The following is a 22,988-nucleotide window of genomic DNA, read 5'->3' on the forward strand; positions in this document are numbered from 1 at the left end:
GATATTTTTGATTACATATTGTTACTTTAAATTATTAATAAAAAATATTTTTACTACACTACCATTTTTTTTTATTAATGTAACCTATCTTTCATTTTTGTATGTGTTTTATATTTAGATTTATGCAAATTCATAATTTTTTGGAACCTATCTATCGCGCCAATTGAGGTTTAGCTGTATATGCTAAACCCTGAATTTTAGTAAATCGATAAAAAAATAATTAAGTTCAGCGTTCGGCACCCATATCAGCTAATAAGCTGCGGTGCCTCACATCAGCGAGATACCGACAGATATTAACTAAACATTATTTTTTTATTGACTTTATAAGAACAAATTTATTGTTAACTATTAATATGTTTATTTACTAGTAATAAACATAGTTAGCAAATGTCCTAAGTTTACTTAATAATAAATATTTAAAAGCAATATTTTATAGTCTGACACATAACGACTTACCGCACTTTCCGATAAACTTGACGGTGATGTTTGTCTTGCTGTCGCAGGCCGACTTTCTCATCTCGCAATGGTCCTTGTAATCCTTGCCGTCGCTTGCACATATTGGTCTTGATCCCACATGATCCCCGTATCTCGGACAAGACTCTGGACATCGGCATTCTGCCGTTCGTCCGTCGCTCGAGGGCTGACACCTAGCTCCGAACTCACAAGTGATGTCTCTACAAGGGTCGTTTATTTCTGAAACAAGCAAAAAAAAATAAACAGTTAAAACTTTTTCACTACTTATTAAATCACGGCAGAGCGTCGCTGCCTGGAAAGCGATGCTTATTAACCCTTTTACATGGGAAAGCGATAGACCAGATGCTACCCCTTTTACACAGCATAAAACTAGTGTTTCTTTAGGGAATCGTTGAATTCCAAATTGGTGTTTTACAACTGTTTTATTATTATTAAAAATTGCTATGTGTATGTTAATACTCACCGTTAGGAAACACGTAACAGCCATTGCAAATTTTGACGTAGCACAGAATTGATGTTATTGACACAATATATCTAGCCACAGTCATATTGAATTCACTTCATCGTAATGTATGTTTATTTTATTGTTCTTCTTATCACGAATCTTCACCAAAATTATTTATGAATATATTGTTATATTTATTATTATCTCAAGAAACTTATAATAATATCCTTAACACCAATCTGTTCTATAGCATAAAATACTAACTTTATACATTATTGAATTTATTTGTATTGAAAAAAATTTTCCTAAAAATATTAAAAAATAATATTTTTAAAATGCTATTTTAATGTTTGTTATTATATTTTATTACTTTATTTTTATAATTTTTTGGCATCAGAATTGCTGGATAATTTTTTTAAGAGCAATACAAAACAGTATTATTTAAATCGCTTTAAAGAATGGACGTAATACATTGGCCAGTTGCGGCTCCAGACTCAAATCAATATTAAATAGTCTGCCTCATATATATATCCTACACACCTGGATGTTTTGCGTCTAAATTCTGCTACCAAAGCTTCACCTTTATCTGATCATGTATTCTCAATAAAGTATATTAAAACCCTCAGTGATTACTTATACTGCTACTACTGAAAAGATTAGGCTATCAAAGAGCCTGTACACCTATGCCTACGTCATTTAAAGTATCAGCTAAATCACAGGAGCACTAACGCATCTTAGTGACAGCACTATATATTTTAATTGTTTATAAGCATGTGAAAACACACATCATAAAAAATTAACGTAGTGTAACATTACTATAAAACAGACACTTGTGTTTATCTTAGATAACGCTTTAGAGTAATAATTATATAAGATATATTTTTTTTTTCTAAATGTCAAAAGATAAAAGCAATTCTGTTTAAAGTATTATAACGATGCTTATTAATTTTTCATCATGCTCATTAATTTTTCAATGGTATTTGAACAATCAAAGTTAATCATATATTAATTTAAAAGCTTTATGAACTCTTGACAGTGAGACTTATAACCATCTAGATGTCAGCATTAAAAGCTCCTAAGGGATTTGAGCTCGCGTCTCATTTTGACAAACACGTGCTTAAGATAATTTAACAATTGTTTCTTTGGCAACGTAAGGAAATATTGCGTTCACCGTCTCACGTGGTAATTCAATTTCCACGTGATTACTTGTGCTTGCCGGTAAATTTCGCGCGCAACTCCCCAATATTTGCATTTCACAAGAAGCTCCCGGATTAAAACTGGGGGCTGTAAAAAATTGAAAAATCGCGAAAAAACTGGCAAGAAAACGTCGCGTATTCTAGTTAAAAAAAACCTTTTCATATTTTTCTGTTTTGATGGGGTCACACGGAAAGCGGCTGTTTGTTCAATTCAGGCTAAGAAGCCCGCGAAAGCTCCTCCAGCTTCTCCCCTTTCCCGAAACCCGTCTCGCTCTCTGCGTATGTATGTATTGTTCTTTTGAATAAATAAATCCTCTATTTGCCGAGGAATTGCCGTTTCATCGCGGAGAATGGAATAAAGCAAATTTAATATATTGTATATTGTATCGCAGCGGCGAAATCCAGCTTTGTAGATTACGAAGATTGGAGTGCGCCGGAGTATGTATCAAAGTGTGCCTATGGGGTAGTTTTGGAGCAAATGGACATTTATTTTATGTGCTTAGTTACTTTATGATTTATATTTGCATTAAATAACACATCAGATAAAAATATATTTTGCGATTAATTCTGTAATGTGATGTTACAAAAGATTATTGCTTATTAGTTGTGGCTAATTGAGCTAGCGACTACATTAATACAAAGGTTGATTTTTTATTATATAATAAATCATATAACTAACCAAACATAGCACACCCCAACTTAAACCTAACCTAACCTAACCTAACCCAATTTCAAATATTTATTTAATGTATATACCAAGTCCGCAAACTCTTTATCTGAATCATAACTTAATAATAAATGTAATAATAGTATAAATTTTAAAAACTGTACCAGTGCTTACTTTTATAGTTCCATATAACTTTTAAGAAACCTTATGCCAGTAAATGTGGTATCATTGTTTAATGCAATACTACAATATATTAACATATTTAGATATCGTCAGGCTTATCTATTTAATTACACTTAAAATCTATAACTAACAACGAAAAATATAAGACAATGAAATATTTTAGTCAAAATGACGTACTAAGAGTGAGAAAATAAATATTTCGCTTTTAAGTCATAAACCAGCCGATCTATCGGTACAGACCGTGTGTGACAATATGCGGATTGAAATTGCAAGCAAAAAACCTAACAGGCCATTGAAGTTTTTGCTTAAAATGCATTCCAATATTAATCAGTTTAAAAAATGACACAATACCACATCCTCAGTTTACGGTAGTAAAAAATGGGCTAGAAAAAAATCTATTTGGTTTGGCCATGTATATAAAATGCAGACACAAAAATGCACAGTAATATATTGTTAGATTTTAATTATTTAAGAGTACAGAATAATTATTTTTCTGACACTACTTGTATATGTATCTCTTTATGGTTATGTGACGCTATTGGCACATTGAAAAGTATAGTAATTATTATTTCATTTTGCAGGATAATGTTTTTATTGAGTTATGACTGGCACGTATTTTTTTTTTTTTTCATCTTATAGAAATATAAATAAGATGACTTAAAAGCATATTCGGTATCCTAAGTACCTGTTGTAATCTTATTTATTAAATCGATTCGTTATGTACATACATATATACTCTTATAAAAAATCAAATCTTATAAAAAAGCAATCGAAAACTTCAGCATATTAATGCTTAAAATAACTTAATATTAAAAAGATCTATTCGAAAAAAGCGCTGGCAAAGCCAGATATAAAAGTAATCTATTTATAAGTATCCGTTTTCTTCGATGCTGCTATTTTTATTACTTTAGTGTCTAGCGTATACACATACGTGATTAGAAATTCCCAGTAAACATTTCCGGAGCCGGTAAAAACAGCCAACACTCACTCAAACATTCATGAACGAGAGAGCTTTTGTTTACTTGTGGCACTTAGAGATAAACGAGCTTTTTCCGTCTGACGTCCTATCCACCGATGAAAAAATGTAAAACTTTCTCCATACACACGCGAACGAAGCGTTCTGGTAAAATGTGATGGTTTAACGTTTTGTGACGTGCGCCATCATTCTGCTGAACAACTTTTCGCTGACTGACACCCATTAATTGATAAGTACACGTAAGTTGGTTAAGGGTAAACTTTGTGTCTTTGTAGTTGCGAGTCGAGGGCGTTTCAGAAACTTTCAGATGTAACTTTGCGTAACGACGTTTTCTGCTCTCTGCCGCATTAAGACGCACTCTAAAATTCGATTATGTTGTGGTTACTTAATTAAATTTAAGCCTAAGGGATATTAAAATGTTATTTTTGTTTGCCTTAGCAACTACCAATTTTTGGTTATAGTTTTAAAACATAAATTAAAAAAAATTAACAGAAACTATTAATTTTGAGCTCATTACAAAAATTAATATTTAATTAGAATATAATTATTAAAAATAAAACCAAATTAAATAAATAACAAACTTTCAAACACATCTACAATACAGTATGTTTTAAAAATATTTTTTTTTATATCTATATAATTTTTTTTTAAAATGGGACTAAAAGAGCATTTAATAATTTATTTATTTTGGGTTAATAATAATAATAATATTATTATTACTAAGCATACAAACACAGCAGTCCTTAACATTATACTTATAAGTTGCAAATGTGATTTTGAACAACAAAACCTTTGAGAATATTTTACATACAAGCTTATATTTTCCCGAGAGAAAATGTAAATATTTCATTAGCCAAACATCGCGAAAATAATAAAACTGTTATTTTTATCACAAAAAATGGCAAGGTCACCATTATGTTTTTGTTCTTTGTATATATTGTTTTAAAAAAGCATTTACGCATTTTTTTATTGTCAGTTTTTTTCAGTCAAATAAAATTAGTTTATTTTTTATTTATAATAAAAATAAAAAATAATATATAGCAAACATATCCAACGTATTTATTATTTATTATGTGACTTAATTTGCCTAAGATAATTTAAAAAAAATTTACTAAATTGCTACGTAGTTATTCTGACAAATTCTTAAAATAAAAAACATTGATTAGGGATTCTTAAAAAAATAATATATAATATTATGTTATAAAAACAGATTTTAAAATGCTTTTGTTGGCCATTCAGTCTTTACAAAATAAGTTCAACTAGAGAATGTACTACAACGTAAACGTTTAGCAGTTTTTCCTTACGAGGGTAATAATGGAATATAGATTTATGTATATATATATATATATATAAATATAAAAAAGCATGATTTTGTATACGAATTTAAATTATAAGTGGTGCAGGTTACGAGAAATATATATTTTTAATTTGGCAAGGGCACTGTTGGTCAAATAACTATTAGCCGTTGGTTTGAGAAATTTCGTACTAGCAATAATAAATTTGTTTAAGTTGATTAGCAAATAATTTTACTACACTTGCAGCAGACTTTTCTTCTGCAACCGTTTTACAACATCTAGATGTAATAAAAAAATGCAAAGCAAATAGGTACCGCACGAAATGACTGAAAGGCAAAAACAGTAACTTTTGAAGTTTAATTATTTGCAGCTAAAAATTAATTATCAACAAGAAAAATATGCGAATAGAATAGTGATTAAACTGCTCTGAAACCGACTTAGATCCTAAAATCTTTATGAACGTTTGCTACCAAGATAAATATAACATAATAATAATTTACAGAAAATAAAAACATCCGATGCTATGAACCGATTTAAAGCGATATTGCTTAACTTTATAATACACTAATTACTGTTAAATTAAACATGTTTTAAATAAGTTTAAAAATATTACTTTTCCCTTACAGACTTTTTAAAACATTTTGACTTATTTCTTTAAAATACAAAATGCAATTATTAAGTGATTTAATAAATTCATCTGACGATAAAAAAGAATAGCATTATTTATCTCCCAAAAAAAATATTTGCTATTTTATATGAAATGTCCTAATAAATTACTGTTTATTGATTTTTTTTTAAGGAACAAATTTTATTGTATCAATATTTTATTTAATCAAAATGTTTGATAAAAATAAAAAAATAATATGTAATAAAAATGTTTGTGTTATTATATATAATATCATAATTGATCTATTTTCCTTTTCTTTGGATTACACACAAAATATATCACAAAATACGTGCACCTATAATAAGGTCTAAGCTTTCTAGAAACACGCGTGACTGAAAGAAAAAAGTCGCCCGCTTGGTCACGCACATCCCTTTTTCGTGAAAATCGTTCACGAGCCAAGACCCTTACATAAATACTTAGACATCAAAGGTTACGGCTAGACCGCAAATCCCTTTCAGAATTTTACCGGTGGAAAAAAGGGATTTGAGCGGCGAACAACCAACAACAACAACAAGGGGAAAAAACGACATCGCTCTTGTTACTCGAACGAGACGTCAGAAATTGACATTGTAAAATGGCGTGCAAAAATTTATTTTGCTCTACGGAAGTTAGCAGCAACAAAGAAAAGGAAAAAAGTTTAATTAAAATTTCTAAAGTTTCGTCGGCGATTTTTAATCGTGTTATTTTTTAACGTGAAATTAATTGCAACGATTAATTCTTTGTTTCGAAGTGTTAACGAAGTAAAAAATATTTTTCATTTAAACGTTTAGGGCAAAAACATAAATTAACCCTATTATGCGGTTAAAAATAAATAAATGTAATTTCGGGTTAATGTGACCCATTGTTTTCACTTTATCAACAGTGAATTTAATTTTAAATGATCGCTCTCTTCTTCCGGGTGTATTATATTCCTCTTTTTAAAAGCTAATAATAAATTAACATTATATTAAATACATTACTATTTTAATTTAAAATCGCTAAATTAGTACTTAAATTTTAATTGATTTAATACAAAACATTAAAGGTATTTCTGTGTTTTAAATTAAATGTAACTGTTTTAGATATCTTAATATAGAAATATAGTACGATGAAATATCTCCAACGATACAAAGAAAATTCCTAAGATATTTGTAACAAGAAATGGATACTTCTCCTTTAAATATCAAAGTTATTTACTTAAGGAGCACCTAAATAAAATTAATTTAGTCCCTTTATAATTTTATAAAGATAAGCATGTCTACACACTGACAGTTTTAAATTTAATAATTTATTTATAAGTATGTATGCTATATTAATAAAAAATACGCTTTCAAGCATATTTTAAGAGTATTTATTAAACAGTTATTTTGCTTTGCTAAATCATATTTTTCAAGGAAGTTAAAATAAGTCGTTTTTCTAAATTGTGTATAAAAGTGATATATTAATTTTAAAAAATATTGACTTTGCAAAAAAATTTCAAATACATAACAAAGATTTTCAATAACTTTTATAAAAAAAAAATTGTCTACTCAAAGGCAAAAATATTTTTTTTCATCTTATTGCAGGAAAAATTAGGACAATATTTATACAACAGCTCACAGTTTTGATTTAATGCGTTTTTTTAATATTTCGGTTTATTTTACTAAAGAATAGTATCAAGTTACATTTTTTTAATAGGCAAAATTTTTTTTTTTCTGGAAATGTTGAAAATAATACATAGTACACCTTCGTATAAAAAACTTCAGAGACTTTATAGTAAATAACGCTGATATTATTGGTATATTCATAATATACCAATAATAAAAAAGTTATAAAACTGCTTGAAAATTTCATTAAGAAATAAATTTTAATTTACGATTAAGATGTTTTATTTCGACAAGAATAAGACTTTTAAATTTATCTCCGCGCAAATCTTGGTAACAATTGTTCATAATTATTAAATATTTTTAAGATGGATTATTTTAATATTAAAGGTCAAATAAACGCATGGGATAGTGTCTGTATTGTCACCATTCAAATCGGAAAATTTAGTTGTACGAGTATGGGAAAATACGTATTGGGTGTTGATTTTGCCTTAACTAACCTTAACATATCGGTTAATTGAAAGTAAATATAAGAAAGATGTAAAATATTTTATTTAGTTAATCAAAGACGATGATATAATATTTATTATCTACAGTATAAGACTAACAATAAAAATGTTATCACAACAGAAAACTTCTCATTAATAGAAAATATTAATCAATAATAAATAACCGAAACAGAAAAAAGGATTGCTGACTAATTAGGAAAATTATTTTTGCAGAATAAAAAATAATTAATATAATTTTCCCTTATTTTTTTTAAAAATATATTTAATTGTATTATCCTCAACAATTTAAAACACAAAAAAATATATTAATTCACTAATTTGTAATAATATTGAATAAGTTTACAGAATGACTGAAGACATTAAAGAAGACTGATTTTAATAATCAAAAAATCAGGTCAAAAATTATTCGAAACAATCACATTATATTTTTTTACAAAACCGTGAAGTAGATAGGCAAAATTAATTAAATATTTTTGTACAAAAAAAATATAGTATAAAAAATATTTTAGAAAAATAATACTCATATCAACTAAATCGGTCTTAAAATAATTAAGTTTAATATTAGGTCTAAACTAAATATAAAAAAACTACTAGTTACAAAATAACCAACATAAAACTTAGAAAAGCTTTGTTTAAAAACTTATTTGTTTAAAAACTTTGTTTGAAAACTTTGTTCAAAAAAAAAACTAAGCAGCATAAAAAAAATCGAGGCAATTCAAGAATATCCTAAAGCCGTCCATTATATATTTAAAGTCCATAGAATAATCGCTAGAATAGAAGATAATAAGAAATATTTCTCTCACTAAATCAGACTTATTAACTGAAAATAGCTCAGAGACGATAAAGAAATCATTTTTCTGAGAGCATCAAAAGCATTAGATAACTAAAACTAGTTAAATAAAACTAGAAAAACGTAGCTACATAAAAGTAGCAAATTAGTCATAAAAAATGTTTTTATCTGATCAATACTGTCTAGGTAAAAACATCAAAAATATACATATCTAGCATAGTGATACCACAATGTCTTAAAGTAAATTTTCTAAAATTTAAATAATAATATTTAATGTTAAAGAAATATTATACAATATTAATAAAATGATAACTAATTTAGTGTTATTATACTTTTTTTTATTGAAGCACAGAGGTACATTAATTTATATGAAACTTAAAGTTTACTCAGAGCGTAGTCTTAATCTAGCGCGCCACTCTTCTCGTATTCAAAAGCAAGCCTCCTTGAGCACAAACTGTGTCGTCACACAGATAGTCTCTTTATGACAACAATGGCCGCATTCAAAACCGAAGACCGTATCTTCTGTCTTCGTACGCTGCATATTTCACGGCAGTAAACCAAAAGCGGGAGCATCTGGTGAACCGCGGGGGTAACTACCCTGAGTTTTTTTTTTCTTTTTTCTTCTTTTTTGCCTCTCCACTTTTATTGAGCAAACAATAAAAACGAAACGAACGCCGTTTCGACAAAAGCTCCGACCGACCCCCAAACAACCCCACACCCGAAGCTCAATTATGCTCCGTCGCGAGCTTTTAAATATTTTCTCGCGGCTTTTTTTTCAGACATTTTTTTCCGACACCCTACGGCGTAATTGAAAGCTCAAAAATTGCCTTGGAAACGATAACATTACATAGCGAAATACCTGTACACGAAATCCCCACCTGCACCCGCGAAAGCTTTTGTGATAATTTTAATAATTCGAATAGTACTCGATGCCATATCGGAGCTTTTTTATTCTATAAAAATACCGCATTTCAAACACAATAAAATCGTAAATATAAAATAACGACCCTTTCGCGACATGACATCATAATAAAACAGTCATTTTATACACGCATGATGATATGATAAAAATAAAACACACATTTAGTTTATCGAACCTACTTAATATATACAATATAAAATATAGTTTTGTCTATGTATTATAATATAATGTTTACTTTATACAAACATTTATATGTTACTGGAAAAGTTTTGACATATTTATTTTATAGCTTTACAGATTTTTACAGTAATGCAAAATTTTTTTTCTTTTTAAATTAGAACAATCGCAAATTATTTCCTGTTTTTATAAACTACATGGAACTACACTTGATAACTAAATATTTTTTCATGTAAATTTAATTTAGGACTAACTACTGTTTTATTTACAATCAAAATTATTATTGTTATCTATAAAAAAAATATTGAAACATTAGTATATTTTCATATGATCATTCATAAGTATCCTCATTGTCGTACCTTTTAAGTTTTAGGTACCTGACCTATGTGACTTAGATGTCTCACTGAATGATTGATTACTATATTTATGCTTTTTATTTGGGTCAGCATTTATGACGTATCTAAAATTTAGTCAAAGCCAACTGTTTCTTGTATGTGATCTTTTTATTAAAATTTCCATTACGAACAAAAAAATCACATACCTAAATGTAATTTCACAATAGTGTTTAATGTTTAAACATTATTTGTGTATAGTATATTATACTATTATTAACATTATTCAATACATATGTATGTATAAAATATTTTTATTCAGAAAGTAAAACTTTTCTACGGCCCAAGCTTTCACTTAATTCGCCCTTACAAGGGGTGGATTTCAATTAAGGGGAAATCCCACACTTCTAGTGTGAAGTAACCCTTATCTGTGCTCGTACATAAACACATATATATGTACATATATATAAAACAAGAGGATAAATTAATTAAATTCTAATAAAGTTTCACTTAATTATAATGTTGTATTAATGACGATATAACTAAGCTTTATAAGATTGCTTAATTAGTCATTAATATAAATAAGATATATTTCGAAATGAAGAAAAGCTTTTAAATATATATTTTATAATATTAAAAAACTAAAACTCTATCATTTATTAGTATAAGCCTTTTGTACAATACAAATAATATTATAATTGCTCGCAAAACCATATTTTTAATAGAAATATAATTTTTTTAGACAGTTATAAAATCACATACACTGAACAATATATTTATGATATAGTGAAACACAAATATATGTGTTTACATAAGATTGTAATAATGTTTGCAATGAGTATATATTTCACAAATAAGCTTGAATTAATTTAATTGTGATTTTATAGTCTAGTCAGTGACTAATATCCGAAAGATCTAGGTTCAAATCCTATATGAATATATGTATTTTTATTTACTTTCCTATCTGGAATTTAATTTAAAATCTAATCGATCATATTTGTATGAGTTATACTAAATATTTTACAATCTCAATGCTCAAAATCGTAAAATAATTAAAACCTTATTAGGTTGTATATATATTTACATAAAAGTTCTCTAAAATTAAGCTACTGTAACTCATTGCATAAAAAAATATTTACAAACTCGATTTAGTTTTATTAGTTATTTATTGAAATAAACAAATCATAGCTAATTTTTGTTATTTAACTTAAAAATTTATTTTAGTATCACAAAAAATTAAAATAAATTTGAAAACGGGTTTTAGAGAGATATTTTATAAAAATAATTAGCTAATTTAGATAACTACTAGAATAAATTAGTAATAGGTGAGGATTGAACATATTAAAATCAATTCTTAAAAATAAAACCATTTATTAATTAAATTATTTCTAATGTGGATTTTGTGCAAATAAGTTTGAAATTTAAGATTCTATGTTAAGACTTATTGTACTTATATAAAACATAATAAATTTAGAGAAAATTTAAAACAAAAATTAAGTAACAATTAAGAATGACAAAAGACAAGGGCAATAAATAAAAATAAGAGATATTTATTCAAATAATTATTGATAATTTAAAAAGTTTTTAATTTAAATTTTGTAATATTGCTTTAACTATATATATATATTTTAATTATTCAATAAATTTTTTTAAGAATTACAATTATTTATTAAGACTGTGATGTTTTGTTTGGCATTTGAGCAAAAATTTGTATTTGTATTCTAAAAACTTATCTTGTTTTTGCCCCATTGAAAATAAATTGCAGATTTTTTTTATAATAAATCCCTTGATTAAATTTTGATAAATTTGCCAGATCATCACGTTTGTTTTTAAAAGATTAAAATATAAATTTTAAAACAGCATATTCTTGTTTGATACAAATTAGTAGCCATTTTTGTCAGCTTATTATGTGTATGCAAAAATATTAAGTAATGAAAAATATAGATTATCATTGAATAAGTTAGTAATTTGTTGATACAAAATATTACGCTATTTTTTTATAAGATTAGAATTAACAAAAAATTACAAATGGGAATATTTGAAACCAAAAAGTATAATATTTATTTATATGGGTTTTTAATTACTCATATGTAAGACTACGAAAAAAATGTTAAAAAAAGATTAAATAGTTTACGGTTAAGTGCAGATTAAAATCAGACAGTTTATTTATCTATAATCATTGTGTTTAATTACACATATATTCATTTTAAAAAAATGAGTTAATTATAATTATATAAATATTTTTAAGATATTGTTTTTCAGTGCTAAATTTATATTAGAGATTACAATTTTATATTTTTTTCAATTCGTTCTATATCGAAAGAACTATAAATACATAAGATTAATGTTTTAATGCAACGAAAATAAGTATTTTTTTTTCATATTATTGTGATGCAATGGAAGTACTTAAAAGGTCACGATATTCTTAATTTAAATAAATAAATATATACAATATATTCCTTATAAGCATTTTTAAGTAATTACTTTTTTTATTTAAAAACATTAAAACAGAGTATTTGTATATCATAATCATTATAATAAAAATATGTAATATTAAGTATTAATTTATTAATTGTAAGCTTGTAGCTAAGAAATGATATATTATATAAATTAGTAGTGTGGCGTTCGTTTGCCACCCTTAAGTAATAACCTACGTTTCTAGGAACCATTTTCATACAATCCTTTTCGAGAAAGATAGAAAGAGCTTATCATTAATGAATCATACGTTCCTTAGAGTTCTTCCGGAAAAATCTCTTTTGGCCCACGCCCTGGGACAGTAAATCTGGAGTCATCGATAAGAGCAGATATTTATTTTTGTTCAACACCAGGGCTTTAATAGTGTATTTATTGAGCTATGAGGCGCGATTTATTTGGCAACAATTTAGGCGCACTCTGATCACACTCACGTGATAGCGGGAAGGGCAACATTTATTATTGGGTGGACCACGACGGGAGCGCGACGACTGTCGGGTCCTTCTCCACCAATAATTCATATTGCTTATAATAATAATGAAACTATTTTACTTTACGTTACGCGCTACGCTACTATTAACCCATTGAATTGTACATAGAATTTATAATTTAAAATTGTAAATGCAACTAAACTGATTAGATGCTACGCATTTTTTATTATAAATACCATGTATGCAATTTACCATTTCAGACATTGATAATATATGTTACTCAAATACATGCACACATAGTTGTATAGTTGGAAAGTCGTTTCCGATTCGTGCTACGATTGCATTAAGCGCGGATCGATCCGCCTGTTTGGCCGCGGTTCGAGCCTTCTCGACCGAGTCCGTCCCTGTGTTATTGTGGCTGGACCGCATGTTATGTCATGCCGGCGGTCGCTTTTCGACAACAAAAATCAATGAGCCGCGAAGGTCGGTTATTAATAATCCGGGGTTGCCTATTCAAGAATCTCGAACGAATCCGGAATTATCGACGATACAGGAAACAGTGTGTATAATCGAGTTATGGATATTTTGCTTTGTATGCAAAAGCTTGTCCAGATATTGCTAAAAGCGTAGTTATGTCGTGTGAAACTTTTGCTTGTGAAATTGTAGTACATACATATGTTATTATTGTTCTATGATTTATTTTTTAATATTACATAAAAATCATATTACGAAATAAAAAAAAAATTTAGTAATATATTATTAAAAATTTTGTCACTTGCTTTTGATTTTTATACTACATATTTTTTAATGTTTTTTTTTAGATACAGGATTAATTGTTAAAATTTTTATATTAAACTCTAAAATAACTATTATAAGCGACATTTATAAAGTTAATACGAATTTATATTATGCTAAAAGTCATAATGCAACAAATCAAAAAATAATTTTGAAGAAAATCAAAAGCGATAATATGCTAAAATTTCCTAATCGGCACAAATAAGTGAAAAATTTTTTTGTCAAAATATAAAATGCCCTGGATATAATAATCTAAAAATAATTTATTTATAATTAGATGTAAACAAAAACATTTTTTTTGTATTCAAAATTATTTTCGCCACAAAGATAGTATTTATCTTTTTATTTTTTTAATAATTTAATAAAATAAAATATGACATTGTATTTGGCTTAAAATATTTTTTAAGTACAAAATTAAAAATTATAATTGTTATAAAAATCATAATATTTTATTTTTGATTGATTTATTTATTCAAACAACATTTTTTTACCACAAAGTGAAAATAGTGAAGTTTGAACTATATGTATATATTTATTGTTAAGACTTTATCCAGTGAGATATCGTTTTTAAAACATATTTTAAAAAAAATTCAGTTCATCTAGACTAGTTTTGCTGATAAAATAATTGTTTTATTTTTAAGATTGTATATGATACTCAAGTATAAAATTATTACACTAAATTTAATGTTCATAGTTTTGGTCACAAGTTTAATTCTTTACAAAAAAAAAAAACATAAAAAAATCTACTGTACTTGGAAAAAATACTATTTTGATTAAATTTATTTTATTCTTAAAATTACCAATTTTAATTAATGTTAGGTATACAGTTACAAAATGCTTATTATTCACATACTTATAATAAATAAGTATATCATAAAATATTAAACATTACAATATCAACTTAAAAACATTAAGTCTTAACTAGAATCATGTTCTTATAAGCTGTTTCAAATGGAACAACACTTTATTACGCTGAGCTGGGAATAAATTATTAAATATAATTGAAATTAAATTATTAAAAAACTTGAATTAAATTGCTAAAAAATCAGCAAAATCAGTTAGCTATTTTTTTATAATAAATATTTTTTTTTTTAATTTTAGATCTTTCAATCTATTAACTTCTAATTTTAGATCTAAATATTGTTATATTAATATATTTCTAAATTTCAGAAAAATAATAATATAATGAAAAAAAATATGCACTGATACCAAAAATGTTTAAGTTTATAGAAACGCATGAGCGTGTTATGAAGCAAATATCCGCAAGATAGAATGATAATGCGTGATGTGCTTCAGTACAATCTAAGTATATTTGATTACAAAAAAAATCATACAGATAAATTAGCTTTAATCATACTACCTAATTGTAAGTGTATTGTATTGATTTAAACTCAGTTGAAACGTATTAGAAAAATGTGTTTTGATAATAATATTTCAAGATGATTGACTTTCTAGATTAGGTTACTTGTTACAACTTATTGTTACACACATTAAAACATATAAGGTTTACGCCTGTTATGTTTTAAGGTAAAATTAGAAAGAATACGATTCAACTCAACTCTCGAGTAGTCAATTGGTCAGAGTGTGAGAGATCTCGTTTTGCGTGTTAAGTTATCCTTTAATATTTTAATAAAAAAATAAATATATTGTTAAGTCTGCCTTAAAAAATTACAACGTTAGATTTACAATTTGTATTGTATATTAAAAATAAAAGCAATTTTCAAACTCCGAAAATATTTAATCAATATTTCGCCCTCTGGATGTTTGATTTTATTTTGTAAAATAACCTTTTCAATAGAATTTAATCAGAAAAAATCAACCCGAAAACAAATCCAATTATACATCCCATCAAAACACAGTGGGGAAGAAGAAGGAGGAGCGTTCAATTTTCGATCTGATTCAATTGTGCCGGAGCAAAGTTACAAACCAATCAATCTGTAACTCAATTATACACACTGTATCTTGTGTTTCATCAATAGTTGAGAATCTCAGTCGACGTGCCGATAATCCTGTATAGTTAATATACTATTAAAAATGTTCTTTAATTATCGCTTATTTGTTGTAGCGTGTAAGAAAATATCGGAATAGAGTTTAATCAAAACACCGAAACATTATTAATATTTAAAACTTATATCATTGATTTTTTCTAATAAATCGATTATTCAAATTTACTACAGTAGAAAAAAAATTGAATTCATGAATAATAATTATAATTTAAGCTAGTAACATGGCGTTAATCACATTTAACTGAACCAACAATATAGTTAAGGTAATTATATTATATAATTTAAAAATAAATCTGCTTGTAAAATATAACTTATCTTACTCTGCATATAGACCATTTTGCACAAAAAAACTAGAGATCAATTCATATAACTTCTTAGTTGCGTTGCGACCGCATTTATATATAAGTATGTACTACTAATTACAATTATTTATTAATTACTTATTATTTTCAAGATCATAAGGTACATGTCTAGTAATATCAATTTCAAAATCCTAGATTAATTAGAAAAAAAATATATTAAAGATAAAGTATGTTCTTTGTTAAATTATAAAAATATGCTGTAAAAAACACAGGAATTCGGCCCATTTAATTTATTATCAGACGGTGTTTTTAAATTTATTATTTGAAAATAAAAATTAAATATTCAAAATATTCAAAAATATAAGTTACAGTAAGAACCAAAACAAAACAAATTGTTTGTTATTCAAACACTGTTGCACATACACGAGCATGAGGTTATGTCATGCTGCCGAAACGTCAAAGCGGCGCACTCACGTGCAACGCACTTACCCTAAACGCACTCACTTTTCACTAGTATTATTATTTTTATTAATATTATTATTATTACTTGTGTACTGGCTTACGTTTTACTCGGTCAGAGAGTTTTTCGCGTTGGCGCGGTCGCGAGTATGCCGCAAGTAAAACAATAATAGACATACAAATGGTCGAAATGAAAACACGACGGCGAGGTGGTGGGGGGTGACCGGTAGCGGTGGTGGGGGTGGCCCGAGCCGAGCCGACTCCGCTCGACGGCGCAGGTAAACCAAAACTGAAGCCGGATTCGTGATCGTGAAACTTGCCGACACACATACACCGACACACGACGACGACGCAGACGACGTTCACGTGCCGCGAGGAAAAAACAACGGAGGGTATATGTATATACTACCTGCACGCGACCAAAAATGTCAACCCTTTGGCTTGGACGGGCTAAATTTGTAAACATGGTGTGGGGGTGTATGTAGGGGGTGGGCGTGTGTCGGAAAACTTGACATACCGCGGCTCTTGCAAAGCGTTCTTTCTTAGAATTTACGTGAAAAATAATTGTTAAGGGATTTTTGTTTCTCGTATACGTATACTACCTCAAGTATAATACCTCAAGGTTTTGGCGTGAAACGCGGGAGGTACAAAATTTAATTATTTATAAAATCTGATATAATAAAAACGTGTATAACATATGAGCGTACACGGATTATAATACGTTACAGGCCGATGACTCAAATAAGCGTCTTTTTTCAGCATATTTTATGATTCAATAAGGCATTAAAATTTAAGGTTTGAAAGCCAAAAGGGTTTGACTTTGCGGTCAAAATATCAAATATAATCAAATAAATCACAAAAATGCAGAAATCAATTTTATGCTTGTAAATATATTTAACCATAAAATATGTTTTTCTTTACATATGGTAAATTTGCAAGATAAATACATTAAATAGGTCGTTTATGCAACGGGTTATATCGCAATATTGGTTTCAAATTTATAGACGCATTGGTCTTGCATCTTTTATGCACAAAAAGGTAGTTTTTATGGTCATTATGAGAGTTTAACAAGCGTGATATTGAGGATCTGTTTAATTACGCAATTGTGGTTTTTAATATGGCCTTTTTTTTGTCAGACCTTTTGTATAAATAAAAAAAAATTAAATGCACTTGGCGTTAACTGTGCAACTAGCCAGCCCCACTTCAACATCAACACTTATATGTGTTAAATGCAAATATAGCTTAAATAATTTGTGTACTTTTTAGAAATTAAGGTATTGCTCGAAAATAAGTATCTGGAAAACTTTCCTTAGCTCAATGATCATAAGTAGAAACAAATTTATATTTTTTTACACTACTTTATTTTTCTTTTCATATCTCTGATAAGAAAAACAAACTGAACTTAATGACAAGGTTTTGGCAAAAGTATAGACTTGATGTTTGGATAATTAAAAGCCTTTAAGCAATATGTAAAGACTAAGACTTATTAATATTTTCCTTTAGTAAAAATGCCACTACCAACAATAAATACTGAGTGCTTGAAACAGACTATCAGACAAAAACTAACAATAAATACAGAGTGCAAGAAACCACTACTAACCACTACTAACAATAGATACAGAGTGCAAAAACAAACTAACAGCCCGAAAAATCTATCAATGGCTTTACTCATAATTTTTGTTTTGAAACCAGAACCTAAGAAAAATTTATGTATTCTAAAAATATAAATCACAATCAGATTTTTTAAATTACCAGCTTATAATACTTAGTATTTGTGTTAAAATGAATTATTCAGAGATTAATTAAAAAATAAATACGTACATGTTGGCTTACATGTATTTACCTTGGTATTTTGCATTGCACATTTAACGAAATTTAAATCGACTACTTTAAAACTTGTGTTGAGTTGAATACTATTATTGTAAAAAAGTTGAGAGCTTAAAAGCTCTTTTGACAAAGTTTTGAATAACACAACAGTCGAATGATATTTTACTACTCTTTATAATTAATCTTCTTTACATATAAAATATTTTATAATGTTTCTTACCAAAAATGATTAATAATTCAATTTGATTTAAATTTGTCGTAAAATATACTTTTTTAATGTATTTATCCTATGGAGAAAATAAATGTTTAATTTTCTAAAAAGCCCTGCAAAATTTTACTAATATTTCAGAATTCTTCTCCAATTAAAAAGCAGATCTATGAGATTGATTGATTATTGATTATTATAGAGGTATCTGAACTACTTGGGTTTCTAATACTTAAAATATATATTGCAAACAAATTAGGATATTTTTATAAAAATAAATTTATATTTTCTTTCTAAATATTTATTAATTAGGTTTAATATAAAAAGTATTTAATTATAATTCTCTAAATTCATATTTAAAGTACATTGTTCTATGATAGAGTATTGTACAATAAAATTCTATACTCTCCAAACCTCAGGTTTTGTTCCTAAATACGCTTATGCTTTACTTTCTCCTAAACTGATGAGAACAATCTTAATAAAATCCAACACACCCTTATCCCAATTTATACGACACTTTTACAAATTTTATGCAGTGATATTTTGTATAAAATTGTCAGGCAATTTATTCATATTTTTTTAATAATAAATATTTTTCCCTAATTACAAATCAATTTAATCAGACAGCCTAATTAATTTTCAATCAATATTTTACGTAAAATCTAAAAATTTGTTAATTAAACTAGTATGTTACTTTTTCGTCGTATATTCTATTTATAACAATTACTAATGTATGACTACATAATTAAATTTAATTAAAAAAATATTACCTCACTGTAAAGTTTAATTAAAATCGGTTAAAATTTTTAGAAAAATATTACCCTTTAATACAAATTTTGTAGACAAAAGCTTTTTGGTACTAATTGATCTAGTCGCTCCAAAACTTTTTACTATATTATTAACGAAAAACTTTTATCCTCATTTTCATTTAATTAATAAGTGTTTCCTTGAAATCTCCGCTTAGTCCCTCGAGGGTCGTTTAACCTTTAATTAACCTTCCACTGATTAAGTTCCGCAGAAACATCTACTTATTCTCATAGATATGCTGCATTTAAAATAATAATTGAATATAAACAATAAAATAGCTCTCTACAATCGCAAAATTGCGGGCTAAATTTTAAAGCATTGAATTAACCCACAGGAATATTTATACTAACCCAAAAATAAAAGAGCAATATAAGCATTACCAAATTAGTGCGAACAAAGGCTTAATGAAAAAATAATAGACTAGTATTTCAGTAGATTTTAAAAATAATAATAAATTGTACAGAAGTGTAAGAATAAATTAAAATAAATACCATATGATGTATGTGAATATATGCACATATATTAGTCAATGACTAATTCGGCTAAAAAATACATTTTATACCATTATGACATTATAATTAATCTTTGCATGTCGTTTTGAGTGATACGCTATTCGTGACAATGGAAATTTGAAAGCAAAATACATGAAATGAAAATCTATCTTAATCATTTTCATATAAAATATGTAATTTGTCTGTCTTTATATAAATGTATATATATATATACAAAAAAGCTTAATATATTCCTAATAAAAAATTACAATCTATTACTTACCAAATGAACATATCATACAAAACACAAAGACCCCAAATGTTTCTCACAAACAAACTATACACAGTAATATTATTCCTATATAGCAAACACTTTTTAAAGTTTTCTTTATTATGTATGTTCATATATTTTTATGATTACTTTATGTAAAATTTTGTAGCATAATTAAAATCTTTTATTTTATATTATTTGTCCGTCATGATTTTATTTTACATATAGATATAATACTTTTTAACTAAACACACATACATATATTGTGTTAGCAATTTAATTGCATGTGTATAAACTCGAAATTATAAGGTTCCCAGTTTATATAAATAGATTTAAAGATTTTTATGCTAACTGAACTAAAAGTTAAACCTATCCGAGTTAAATTGTTGAATTATGTAACTACTAGCTAGCGCATATCCATTAGTAGCTTCATTTACGTTTTATACTGTTAGTACTTTAAATACATTACATATTCACACGTTTATAAATGTAACGTATATGAAAATATCCTAATCAAAATTATTATTATTTAATTCATGATAATGAACCATAATATTTTTCGCCATCAATTCGCCTATATATTTATATATATATATATATATATATATATATATATATATATATATATATATATATATATATATATATATATATATATATATATATATATATATATATATAGGCGTGAATATATATATATATATATATATATATAAATATATATATATATATATATATATATATATATATATATATATATATATATATAATATATATATATATATATATATATATATATATATATATATATATATATATATATATATATATATATATATAGCCATAAATTAATTAACACAACTTGATTAATACAAGATCGAATCAAGGACGACGCAGCTCAAAAGTCTGTGGCGGATAAGATAAGGTCAAAATTACGCCCAAGATGATGAACCAACATCGGTGGTTGAAACATTGGCAAATGAGATGCTAGTTGAGAGTGGCTTCTACTACGCCTGACTTGGGACTACGATGAAGCATCGACTCTGGACTAGAAGCAGCCGCATCCCCCTTCGCGCCAAGACGCGAACAATGCAACGAAAACATTTCCTATTTATAAATTAGTTATTACATAAACTCTACGTGATTAAAAAATTGTTGCACATTTAATATTAATTAGTGAACTCCAAACATTTGCCTTCGATTTAAAAATAAGCAATGAACGCTAGGTTAAAATAAAAAAATTATATTTAAAAATCAATTTTAAAATAAAATTATTTTTAATGGCCTTTTTAATTAAAAAATAAATAAATAAACTAAAAACCGTAACAGTTAAATTTTAAATAAAATTCATTACAATATCATAAAAATATGTTTTAAAAACATAAAAAGCTTTTGATTAAATGCTAACACAAAGAATGTATGCTTATGTAAATTTTATTTAACTAGTTTTACTTATTTTTTGTTAATTACAGTAAGTTGTAAATTACTAAACGTCTTTGAACACAATAGTGTGAAAGTCTAAGAATTTATTTTTCACAAATAATAAAAACCAAATTAGGTATAAAATGTAAAATAGATCTGTTATTTTAATTTTCAAATAGTGTTTTACCACAATAGCCATCGTTTCATTACCGTTAATTACTCCGTTAAAGTCGACTATTTCACAAGCACAAAAGCTCTATTGTGCCTTTTTCTATTTAAATTCGATAGTATACAAACGCTAAAAAAGTTAATTTTTGCGATACGGAAAAAAGCCAACGTTAGCCAACTTTGGCGCACCATTGTTGCTCGGCCCTCACTATAGTGAAAGTCCCGTTCATTGTTCGCTTTATCACGCGTTAATATTTTTTTTCTCCCCTTTGGCAGAGCTTTTTTTGCCAGGAGAGAAGAGAAAATAAATAAATCGCTTCGGGCTTGGATTAAACATAAATAATCTTTGCAAAGTCGTGCAGTTTCGGCTTGAATAACATATAACCGTAAGAGAGATTATCATCGCAACCCTCGGCCATTCTACACACGGCGACCATTTGTGTACGTTTACGTACATTAACCGGCCACGTAGAAAGTACACACAAAGTTTGTCGTTTGTGTGTGTATGGACTTTAGAAGGGGAAAACCTTTTAGGGTGAAATAGTCTACTTATAGATATTTTTTAATATGACACGAGCATGAAACTACGTTGTTACGCTTTGACGTTGAGTTAAAAAAGCTATTTATAAAATGCAATGGGAGAAGCAAAAGTCGTAAGCTTGAATAAGAGTTTAAAAATGAATTACAAGTAGACGAAATAAATATATTAAAATAAAGTAATGAAATATTTAATTTTATTAATTTAACATTTATAATCATATTTATTCATAATTTTTTTCCCTTAATATTAAATAAATAATTTTTGTAATTTAATTTACACACCGATTTAAGATTTAAATTGATTTTGATATTAGCAATGTAAATTATGCAATATTTATAAATATTATATAAAGACTATTAGGAAAATAAACATAACGTACCTACGAGAAATTTAAATTTTTTCAAATTGCTTGTATTTTATAAAAAAATACACGGTTGAAAAAATATTATGTAAGACATTAAAAATTAATTTAAAATTCAAAAATATACCTAAATCTAATAACTAAACTACAATTTTTTTGACAAAAATGTTTTTGCTTTTAAGTTTTCGTACATTTATGTAATTAAATACGTAGTTTTTACACGAAAATATCAATT

General features: G+C 26.8%; 1 protein-coding gene across 3 annotated transcripts in view; it reads right to left on the reverse strand.

The window, feature by feature from the left end:
* The window catches only part of LOC148227970 (agrin-like), a 196,439-nt gene that overhangs the window by 54,293 nt on the left and 119,158 nt on the right, over window positions 1-22,988 (reverse strand). For 2 of the 3 annotated variants that reach the window (XM_088200001.1, XM_088200002.1), the window contains one exon: window positions 457-693. In XM_088200001.1, coding sequence (XP_088056127.1) covers window positions 457-693 — 237 coding nt within the window. Of the gene's footprint in view, window positions 1-456; window positions 694-937; window positions 1,079-16,690; window positions 16,807-22,988 lie in introns of those variants that run through there. The other variant, XM_088200003.1, reaches the window with a different exon arrangement.

Source organism: Plectrocnemia conspersa, unplaced genomic scaffold (genome assembly GCF_051122295.1).
Source record: "Plectrocnemia conspersa isolate PC_06_02 unplaced genomic scaffold, ASM5112229v1 ptg000012l, whole genome shotgun sequence".
Taxonomy (NCBI): domain Eukaryota; kingdom Metazoa; phylum Arthropoda; class Insecta; order Trichoptera; family Polycentropodidae; genus Plectrocnemia; species Plectrocnemia conspersa.